A 12,191-nucleotide genomic window follows, 5' to 3' on the forward strand; every position below is an offset into this window, starting at 1 on the left:
CACAGCTTACATCATATATTAATTACACAATTGCCATATTTTAATTTTAATGAAATAATTAGCATTAATTAACTAACAAGTATTAATTAATTTTGAATAAATTACTTCGCACCCATTCTCCTATAAACCCCACCACCCACTCCAAAACAAATGGCACAATTAACATAATTAAGTACTAAAGAATAAATAATAAACAACCAATTAATACATATTTAATAATTAAAAGACTCTCACAATTAACACTATAAAATATAATTTAAATAAATAGTAAATACAAAATAGGAACACATTTATTATAATTAAATTACTTCCCACCCTGTTCCCCAATAAACCCACAACCCACTCCTAAAACAAAATGACACAATTAACATAATTGCAAATTAATAATTTAATAATAATTGTCAGCCAATTAATTAATAATTAATTAATTTCTGCAATTAACACTATAAAATCTAAATTAAATAAATACTAATTCATAAAAATACATAAATAATTTATTATATTTAAATTATTTCTCCCATTCCCTATAAACCCACAACCCACTCCTAAACAAATGACACAATTATTATAATTGACAATAAATTAATTAACAATAATTAACAACCAATTCAGAAATAACTAATAATAAATTAATTCCCGCAATTGACATTATGGGGCCGATTATGATGGCGGACGGACCTGAGTCCGTCAGCCACCATAGAGTAGGAGGGACCCTCCGCAGGGACAGCGGCGGTCCCTCCGTGCAGATTAGGATGTGACCGCTCTATTTTTAACATTGTGGCGGTGCAGCTTCAAGCCGCCGCAATGTTAAAAATGCATGCACGGCATTTGCATCCACAAAGCGGCAGGCACCGCGGGGTGCTTGCCACTTTGTTCATGCAAATGCAGGGGGGGTACCATAGGTAACCCCCATGTGCACCCCCCACCCCCCTTCACCCAGGGGGCCCGCAACGAGCCCCCGAAGTGAAGGTCCGTATGATTTTCCATGGCGGAAAAGCCGCCGTGGAAAAGCATACTTTCTTCTCCGTCATAATATGGCTGGCAGTGTCTGATAGACACTGCCAGCCATGTTAATGCTTTTCCGCCGCGGTCGGAAGGCGACCATGGTACAGTGGAGACTGGTAAATAATACCCTGTAATGAGCCTCCAAACATACATGTAGTTATTGTTTTTAAAGAAATTGGCTGTTGCAAATGTGTTTTGCCCTTTTTAGGTCGAGTCTAAGCCAACGCGCATGCGCTGCTCTGCGAGGCTTCTTGGGAACACTCTAAACTACTCTGTGTGGGTCTGACTGCTCCCACACATAGGATTGGCTTTAGCGTGTGTCTTTCACTAATGAAAGCACGCAAATGGCTAAAGGTGGGGGCATGACCCACCTCTTTTTTGTAATGTTGACTCCCACTGCGTTTTGCTCTTGGGAGCAAGCCTCGGAGCGCATGGTGGCAGCTCCATTCCTCGTTGTGGATCAGGTTACTATTTACAGCCACTGCGCCCACTGTCTTCTATGTTCCAAGTGTTTCAGTAGCATCAAAGCATGCACAATTGTAAGGGGTATTCTTCTTTTCATTCTTGTTAGCTATTCCGGGTCCCAACTTCGTGAGTTCTCAAATCTGCTTTGATTTCCTGAATGTGTTTATTTAGGTGGTACACACGCTCTTCATATATTTCATCTGCTCAAGCAAGTGCCATCTTTAGGCTAATCATTCTGCCAACTTCCCCAGGGTTTGAGTAGAACTAGATACCTGGACTTCACCGCACGTTTAAACGGCAAGCACTCAATTCATCCAGCCAGCCTGCACCCTGGCGAACCCATGCCTTTCTGTGATGTTTTGTGGCACTCAACATGGGTGTTGGAGGTCTTCTGGGCACAATGTTGTCATCTTTATCTGCTGATTCTTTTTAAAAGGCACCATGCTGGCATTTATCCTATGGATTAGCACATTGTTAAATTCATTTGAATTGTGTTCACGTAGCATGTATTGTGAATATCATTCTTGTATCAAAAAGTTTTTATTTCTTTTCGCCGGGCACACATGATATTTTGGGGCTTACCTGTCGCTTCACATGTTCACCATAGCCTAGTGCTGCACAGCCTCCCTGCCCAGCTTCCGGTGAGATGGGGCTACTTGTTGCCTGCGCCCTGCATGTCTGTGGGTGAATGTATATATTTATTTATTTATGCATCTTTATACAGCGCTTACTTTAGCCACAGGTGGCAGAGCTCTTCACTACTACTACTAAGTGACAATATGTGTATCTACTACATTTACTTGTGGTGAGAGTTACAAATACAAGTTGAAAGGGTGGCTAGCATGATTTTGTGGCTGAAGAAGTTGCTGCCTTCATCGCAGAGCTAGTGAGCAGCGGCCATAGCAAGGAGGAACTGCTGCTGGGCTCCTGCTGCAGTGGAGCTGCATAGCACCTCCATGGGCTGCCTCAGCTGAATTACATAGCATTAAAAGAGGAGGGTGGAATCCCAGTAGCTCTACAGGATTGTGAATTCACATTCTGTAAAATGCCCTGATTGTTTTGTCATAAATATGCTTTTTTTGTCAAGCGTCAGAGAGAACATTTTACAAATGTACTTGATCTTAAACACAGGCATAATATTTATGTCACTGGGTGCTATGAATAATTAAGAGGCTTTCACAAACCCATCATTAAAAAAAAATGGACTTCATTACTATATATTGAATTCAGATTTTTACTAAATAACCAATGGATTAAACATGCAGCTTTAGGCCCTGGCCTAAAGTGAACCTGAGAGTTTAACCATTCCGCCATCCACCAGCATAAAAAAATAATGCTCTGATGTGCCGAATCATAATGCTATTTTTGTAAAATGTTTGGGACATGCTGCACAGCAGCTATGCTGCTGTGCTATATGGCTTAAACCATTGACAAACCCAAAGGGTCACGTAAGCGAGACCTATTGCCTTTGCCAATGCTTGTTGTAATATATAGCAGACCAGCCTACTCTCTCACCCCAGTCTCCCAACCAGCCCATCCTTCTTCCACAATTCAGGGACCTTCCCCAACCCAAATCCAAAATCCCACCTTTATCCCAAGCACACTACCTTCTTTGTAGGCACCCACTCCAACAGACAAAAGCAGCACAATCACACATATACATAAACACAAACGCACAAACAACATACACACAGCATTAAAACTACAAGCACAACACCCACAACCACCACAAACACACCAAACATCACAACAACACACTCATCCAAACCAACACACTTTCCCAAAATCACATTTACACCAAAACAACACCAACCAAAAGCGAATACACATACTCACCAGATTATCAAACACCAGCCAAAAAACACACATCCAAACCTACCAGACCAACATTCAACTACCAAAGATATAGTCAAAAGCACATCACCCACTCCAGTACCCTCTACCTCCAAAAGCCACTCCTCTACCACCCCTCCCACTCTTTCTCCTTTTTTGCTAATGTACGAGAGAATTATATCAATTATTTTTACGTATTTTTAATTTTACAATTGAAATTTCTTTTTTACATTTTAATACATATGTGTTTATTTGAACTTAATAAGTGTATAAATAAACACATATGCAATAGACATGAGAAACAAATTGCATGCAAGAGCAATTTAAATAGCATGCTGCTAGAGCAGATGTAAACAGACAATTTATAAGAGAACTGGTAAAAAAGTACATTACCTTCGCACCTGGTCAAGTAGCAGGAGCAAAGGTAGGACTGGGACAGTCGAGTTCATGACAGAAACTGAAGGGAAAACAGGAAAAAAGGTAAGTGTCTACCTCATATCCCATTGATTCCGCCCACTCAGTTATAGAGGTTTACCTGCCACAGTTTCCTCAATAGAAAGGCACATCATAATTGGCCCGATGGTAATATTGTCTGACCTCCCTCCGACAGCTACTTTTGCGCATGAGACCATCGACATGAGAGGAAAATTCTGAGGGAGACAGTGGCACTGCAGAGGTATTTTGTCCATTGACCCAACAGCATTTAAATAGAGTGGGCAGACAGCCTAGTAGGTGGACGGGAATCAGACAGAAAACCAACGGCGGGATCAAATACACCATGATGTAAATTGGGCACTTAGGAGTCCATTAGGATGGCGGCGGACTTTGCCCGCCCGCCATCCTCCCGGTACAAGAGACCGCCCGCCATAAGGGCGGGGGTCTCATGGAGGGAATTAGGATGCGCCCGCCTCAGTGGCGGGCGCATCCTGTATTTGTACCATTGCGGCGGGCGGTGCCTTGTTTTCCTGACAAATGTCAATGCATATGCATACCGCTCCTTCTCTGTCCTTTTTAGGCACTATAACTATGGGAGAAACCTGTGGTGTTGGACCAACACTCAATGATACCATGGTTATGTAACAATTCAAGTTCTTTCTCAACAGCTGCTTGCAGATAAAAAGCAATTTGTCTAAGTCTCTGAGCAACAGGATGGATGTCCTCATTAATATGCAGCTTTCATTTCAAATTCTTAAGCATTCCTAAACCATGACATGATGAAGGGAACTGACTTAATATTTTGTGGTGAACATGCAATTCACAGAAATCAGTACCATGTCAGCAGCTATGCTGAAACTGAGTAGATAGGCACTTGACGCCATGCCTTGCAGCTCATGAATGGGTGCTTGCACCCTCGCTTTCTTATGTTCCATTGTCACTGCAAATGAACCTTGACCTTTTAACTGCGTTGATGCAACCCATGTATACACTTTGGTTTTTGATGGCATAAGTATCTGCAGTGGAACTAATTCATTATATTTCTTCTCGAGCATAATATTTATCAATGCACCATTGTTTATAATGAAAGGTACCAGACAGACATTTATATTCAGTGTTATCTTTGGACATTGTTTGAAGGACTTTGGTTCTTTGGCATGTCGATCTTTCTTTAAGTGACATTTTTCTTCACAAGCGGCTAAACCAACATGGGCACACTTTTCTGCGGTAAACATCAACATGGCACAATCGCATCATTTTTTATGATGATTTTGATGGTGATCGACTTCATTCAGTGTCAATCTGTCTTAACTGATGTCCCTGCTTGGCCTTGTGGGTGTGCATCAAACGTTGCTTCTGGAACGTTTTGGTTGCCATTTTGTCTTTCAACTGCCTGATTCCTGGTTGATCTCTACCACGCAGTGTTTCGGCTTGCAATGTTATCTTGTAATTCTCTGTCGCTACTTGGCTGCTGCTCTTTCAAAGCTCGGTTGCATCTGCCTTTAGTTTTATAACTCCATATTACGTGGGACTGTATGTTGCATAGCAGTGTTGGTGGCTAGCAGGTTCTGGGTCACCGATAAGTAGATGTATTTGCACTGCTTTGGTTGTTTTCAACTTCTTTATAGCGGTGGAGTTGTGCTTTGACTCCATATGCATTAATTGTCAGTTCCATACTTCAACTGCAACACAAGTGGCATGCACGGGCCACAGCAAACTCTCTGGGAGAACAATGTTGATCTTCGGGTTAACTTGTCACCAATTATAGAGTCCCTCCTGGCCTGAGTACCCCCCCAATGACTATGCAACACACGGAACTAAGTATTACATGTCTTTATTTGTCTACATGTAACTGCAAACTCAACATTTTAAAACAGTCTTCAATGCATTCCAACTCTGACACTTACATCACAGTTCTATGGAGTCTATTTGGAGCCAAAGGGGATCCATCATTTCTAATTCACAAAACACTACAATCTACCTCGCAAATTCCTAATAAAGAAGTGGAGCTTAAACAGAAAGGATGCCTTCTTCCTCACACAAGTGCTACATTGGGTAGGAGGGAAAATGTATGATGACAAGATATGCAGGGATGATACACAGATAGATTCACTCATAGCATAACAATTTATGATGAAAGAGTATTTCCCTGCTATACAAGTGCATCCTTGACCTCGATGGCCAAGCAAAACATACCTGTCTCACAATGGGAAAACGATCTGGGCGAAGAAATCCCAGATTAAGCTTGGAGGGTGATTTAGAGCAGGGCAGCATGGACCTCCATACACATACAACATAGAACTAGTGCCCACAAGATACTAAAAAGATGGTACATAGCCACCACATGCTAGAGTACCGTTTTAGGCAGTCCAGACACCTGTTGGGCACCTTTCTCCCTACATGGTGGTCTTGGTCACACATCCAAACCTTCTGGCACTGGGTCTTTAACCAAATACAGATTACAATGAATATCACGCTCCCCTGCCATCCCCTGATGGTAATTCTGAGTCACTTTGGAGAACATGGATTCTACCCTCTGACTTTTCCAGTAGGAATGTTGATCTGTCATCTCCTTCTAGCTGTCCAGATCCACATATCCCAGCTATGGAAACTCCAAGATACACCCTCCATTAATATGTGGTGGGGACGGGTATGGTCAATTTATGCCATGGAGAAATTATCAGCACTGGTCCTCGACCTCATGTATAAATTCAAAAAAATGTGGCTGGCTCCCCCTTACGCAGCTCTGGCATCTGTGAGATGTGCCAATCAGACACTCGGAGCACTGGTGATGCTCACTCATAACTACTAGCATTGAAGGGCAAAATAGAACGTCTTTGTTGGGTGTTGCATTTCTCATTAAAATGGACAAATGTACCTCTTAATCGGGTGCACTTAAATTACAATCTCATTGCGAATTATGTAACCTTGTCTCCTGAACTTCTTTTTTCAAATGTCATTTAGGCTGATAGCTCGTATCTCCCACAAATGTTTATTTATCTCCTTTTATTGTTCGTATACTGTTAAAAATAAAGTGGTTAAAGAAATGTAAAGATCCAAGTTCAGCAGATTCTTGTATTCAGAATAAAGTATTCAATTAAATTATTAAATTCTTCAGCAATAATAAAATAAAACAACTTTTACAGATGTCATATTGGCAGTGATGTTCCTTCTTGGTGATAATGATCTGTTGCTAAATATGACATTTAGCACATTCACTGCATTTCTATTTTGCCATATCTACTCAAGCATTGTGTGTCTGTCACGGCTCTTGACCAGTCACTCTGCTGCTCTTTGGTTTCTACAGTGCACTGTACAGTTGATGAGTGGAGTCCATGGAGCCCCTGCTCAAAAAGGGGGAAAACATGTGGTTTTAAGCGAGGCAATGAAACAAGAGTCAGAGAAATTCTACAGCATCCAACACAACATGGCAAACCATGCCCACCCACAAGAGAGACGAGAAGGTGTATAGTGCAAAGGAAGAACTGCCAGAAAGGGGAGAAAGGTAAGGTCTTCCAGTCTATTATTTTTCTTAATCAGTGGAGTGACAACCAATCTATCACAGAGAAACTGCATGGACCGGTGCCTGACCTAGCCTATAAAGCTTTTGACCACCCTTTCAGTTGTTATTAAGCAATTTATTATATAAGCCATAATATGCTGTGAGAGAATGTCCATATTGATGACGTCAGTTTTCTAGGTCAGTGCTTACAGTTTGTGCATGTTTGCAGCGTGAACCTTTTCTGGATTCACATGCTGTGCTTTATTCTGCCATCTAGTGGTTAGGGCAAGAATTCTCCTCTTGTTGTCCTCTTTTTGTTTTTATTCTTTTTGTTTTTGTTGGGCGTCATCTGTCCATTTGGTGCCTTGTCCATCCCTCTCCTGGTCTTAGACTCCCACCCTGGAAGCACCTGTTCCTGGTTGCCATCTGCAGATTCTTTTTTCTGCCTTTGGGCCTGGAATCTGCAGCTAAAGCCTCTTTGAAAGTTGAAAGAAGAAGGGTTAAAGTGGCAGATTGTAAATCAACCTATAATCAACATTAGCAAAAGAGAGGAGGACAACTTATATCCACCATAAAATCTATTGAGAAAACACCAAAGAAGTAGGTGGGACACTTGGGCGTCCAATGAGGAGATCAGAAATGTACAGTCAATGGGCCACATTCACAGGGGGGTATGGGGAACACGTCCTTTAACTTTTGCCCAGAATGTCACCATAAGTTTGCAGAGAGAGACAAACTTACTTACACATGGACCACAGTGCCAAGGTCTGCGAAGTGTGCACCAAATTCAAACAGAAGATGCTTGGAGCCAAGGAGGCGCAGAGACATGCAGACTTGCCATGCAGGCTCAGAAGAGCAGCTCATCACTGTGGGACCTCGATCTGTTGAGCGAAGAACAAGATAACATTGCCAAAGGAGAAGTCTGAGGTCTGGACTATCGGTGTAGAATGGTAACGGATGCAGAAAAAACACAAAGAGAAATGCTGCCAGGTAATGCATAAAGACATGGATTAATTGAGCAGAGGTCTTCAGACTCAAACCCTCAAAGACTCTCTACACCTAAGTAATCATTGACCTAAAGCAAGTCAAAGAAGAAAAAAAAACTCAGGTCCCATAGTAAAGACACAGCAGGAAGTAACTCCCGCCCAAAAGCCACTGGCATCAATAGAAGACTGGGAGCAGGAGTGGACAAATTAGCTGGCAGTCAAAATACCAGCACTGAAGAAAAGGCCAACATTGAAGAGAGTACTCAGGGTTGAGCGGAAAAAGAGACAGATCTAGGCTGAAATGGAAGCAATTCTCCATAAGAAGAAAGGTTTCAATGCATCCCTTTGGGAATTCCGTCAAATTCCTCAATGGGAAAAGGCTATGAGGTGGTGGAGACGGCCAACCTGGGACCACCAATAGCACCAAAAACCCAAGAGGAAGAAGAACACAAAATGTTTTACGATGAAGAAGACCCTGAGTCTACGGGGCTATTCCATGAAGATGAGGACATGAAAGATTAGTGGCAGGATCTTGATGCTGCCTATCCAGAAGAGTCAACTACTATCCATTGACGCCTTCCCCTCTGGATGTCATTTCCATGCTGAAAAGAGCAGCAGACAAATATGTGGTCCAGCTGGAGGAGGAAAAGACACAAACATGTTTTGTCCTCGAAACCCTTTTTCCCTCACAAAGCAAATGCCATTACATACCAGTGCACATAGCATTTAGGACCATGGAAAAGAGATGTTCATGGAACCATTGCCCTGTAAACTAGTAACACTAAGAGTGGAAAAGAAATATAAACACTCTTCCAAACACCCTGCCTTCATATGTGTCAGCTGACTCAATCACTGTGACCACTTCAAGAAAAGGGCCAATTTACCAGCATAATAGGGGCCACCTCCTAAAAAAAAGATAGCGAAAGGATGATGATGATGATGACGATGGTTGGGCGAAAGTTTAAAAGAGGAGATAGGACACAATGGTGCATTGCCAACTCAAGTGCCCTGTTAAATAGGTATGCCCACCAGCAATGTGAAGAGGTGGGAAGATTATTGTAACACCTGCCACAGAACAGAACCAAAAGAGGACACATTTGTTCATAGGTGAGGGCAAGACTATAGCCAACAAGCAGGCAACTGGTGAAGAAAGCAGCATTAGGAGAACGTGCTTGGGTGCAGGTGTCAGGTTTTGATTATGAGGTCCAGGTGAACATAACCAACACCTCCTTCAATGGAGAGCAGCTCTTTAGCAGTGCAGTTGACTACACACTGTAACAATACAAAAAAGGACAAAAACACAGCTTAGTCAAGGAGAGCTTTGCAGTTTGGGGGCCAAGAAAGGAGAAGGGCTGCTTCCACAACAACAGGAAGGGGAAACTTCCATCCAACAGTTTGCATCTACATTTCCAACAAGTCAACTGTGAGGAACAACATAGCAAAGGCAATAAAATGCACCATAAAGCGATCCCTTTGTGAGTGAGCGAAAGGTAGGGGGCAAACTTCCAGAGGATTGAACCCCTCAAAATAGTGGCTCCCCAGTAAAGACACCCCTCCACCTAACACCAGTGTGGAAAAGAAAATGGGCTTTTTCTCAGGAGTGTAGAGAGATCATGTCAGACAAATGGATTCTCAACATCATCCAACATAGATATTGTAAGGCGCTGGTAAGAATCCCCCAGGAAGGGGACCAAAGGAAAGACTACATATGAAAGAAGAAAGGTCATATCTGCAACAGGTGGTTAAAGAGCTGTTGTACAAACAGGCAATGAAAAGGGTACTACAAAAAGAAATGAATCCTTGAAGTGCTCAACATACTTCCTAGTGCCTAAGCCAGACAAGTCTCTGCACCCAATACTAGACCTCTGTTTCCTAAACAAATTAATAAAGACACAAAAATAAAAAATAACAATGCTGCAACTAGTCATGCAAGAAACGAGATTACAGTGCACTTATAGACTTAAATGTTGCTTACTTGCACTTCCCCTAGAACCACAGACACAAAGTGGTCAGTGCACAGAACACATTGCCAATTCAGAGTACTACCCATTGTTTTAAAATCAGCACCCTGGGTGTTTTCAGAATACGTAGCTGCCAGCCGCATTATTTGAGGAGAAAGGGGATACCCAGGTACCCCTACCTAGACAATTGGCACGTAAACACAAATTCATTCTCCAGGTGTGCAAGCAGCATCAAAACGGGGATGGAAACATTTGACAGACTAGGTTTATCTCTAACCATAGCTAAATCATCACCAATACTGGAAAAGGAAAATATCTTTCTAGGAGCAAGAATACAGAGGAAGCCGCAGAATTCCCCAGAAACAAAAGAATACAAGGGATAACACAGCAAACTCACTGCTACCATAGGAGTCAGTCTCTGACAGTGAGTTCAGTGGAGAAGATGCTAGTCATGATGGTGTCCTTCAACTCATTAATACAATACATTAGCAGATCCTCAGTTATTATTCATAATTTAAAAAAAACACTTTTTTTCATTATTGTGAGGGAGGCATGCAGCCCCTCTCCCTGAGCCCTTATAGGCCCCAGGGACTCCATCCTTTGGAAAGGTGTTCATTCATTAAGGGAACTGTAGTATGGTGCACCCCTCCCATAGCCTTTACTGGGCCAGTGACCACATCCTCTAGGGCAGTATTTTCTTTTTAAAAAATGAGGTGAACAAGGCCCCCTACCTGAGCATTTACATCCCCTTGGGCCTAATGTGGGTGCCCATGTGCTCACTCCTGGTACCCTCAATACACAATACTGGGAAACGGGGGAGCCCCAACTAAGGGTGCAGCTGGAGCTGAAATTGCTCCCACCCACAAGGTGGGAGCAGTCTCTGTTGCCCTGCCCACAAGAGAACAGGCAGGGAAATGTATTTATGAAAAATAAATCGTTTCCATAGGAAATCTGCAACATTCTATTTGGAATAACTTTGGTGCCAGTTGACGAATCTTCGCAAAATTCTCAAAGAAGATGGGGCGCTCCGCTCCTTCCCTGAAAGTTTGGGGGTGATTCGTCAAGCGGGGGCCGAGAAAAAAGGGGGGTCCCAAAACATGTTTTACCCATGCAATTTTCCATAGGGACTTCTAGACACGGCTACAGCCCGAACTGCTGAACGGAATTACACCAAATTTGGCAAAAAGGTAGTGTTTGGTTTGCAGATTACACTTGTTTGTCAAATGTTGTAAATCCGTTCAGTAGTTCCTGAGAAAATCAAAAGTAATATCATAGATATATCTATAGACAAAATACCGTACGCGTACCCTCCCGAGCACAAGCTTTATGCTAATTGGCTGCCAACACTCCAAACCAGGAAGTGTTGGCAGCCATCAGGTGCCTCGGAAGAACCTAGGCACAAGAAAGCAGTGAAAGAAACTGCGCTAAACACGCAAAGGGGGCAGGGTAGAAACACCCTGACCCCCTAGACCTGCTTAGGGGGTCTCACAAGGACCCCCAAGGCCAAAAACATGTTTTTTTTAAATGGCGGGATATGCGTACGTGGCCCCCCTCCCCAAATACAAATGTTTAACAAAAAGGAGGCAGGCCGGCCCCCTCCTTAAATTTGTTTTTTTTAAATGAGGCATGCCCCGGAGGATGGGGTACCCGGGGCTTGGATTAGCCACGGGAGGGGGGCCATGCAGACCCCTTCCGATTAAAAAATGTGTAAAAAGAATTTGGGGGTCAGGCCCTGGGGGGATGGGGTCCCCAGGGCCCAAAAAAAAGAAAAAGAAGGGGGGCCACGCCCCCTCCCTGCACCACTCTGCAAACATGCCCCCTGGCGCATTTGCAGAGGGGGAAGTAATTACCCTTGGATACTGGGGGTCCCTGGGGGCCAAGTAGCCCACCAGGAACCTCCAGTATGCGCCAGGGGGCTGCGTTGCAGAGAGGTGTAAAAAGGGGCGTGGCATCATTACACCTCTCTGCAATGCAGCCCCCTGGCGCATACTGGAGGGTCCTGGT

General features: G+C 43.1%; 1 protein-coding gene across 1 annotated transcript in view; it reads left to right on the plus strand.

The window, feature by feature from the left end:
* The window catches only part of RSPO3 (R-spondin 3), a 530,784-nt gene that overhangs the window by 308,128 nt on the left and 210,465 nt on the right, over positions 1–12,191 (plus strand). Inside the window, exon 4 of the mRNA XM_086926993.1 lies at positions 7,046–7,243. Within this exon, the coding sequence (XP_086783119.1) occupies positions 7,046–7,243 (198 nt within the window). The remainder of the gene's footprint in view (positions 1–7,045; positions 7,244–12,191) is intronic.

This window comes from Lissotriton vulgaris, chromosome 6 (genome assembly GCF_964263255.1).
Source record: "Lissotriton vulgaris chromosome 6, aLisVul1.2, whole genome shotgun sequence".
NCBI lineage: Eukaryota > Metazoa > Chordata > Amphibia > Caudata > Salamandridae > Lissotriton > Lissotriton vulgaris.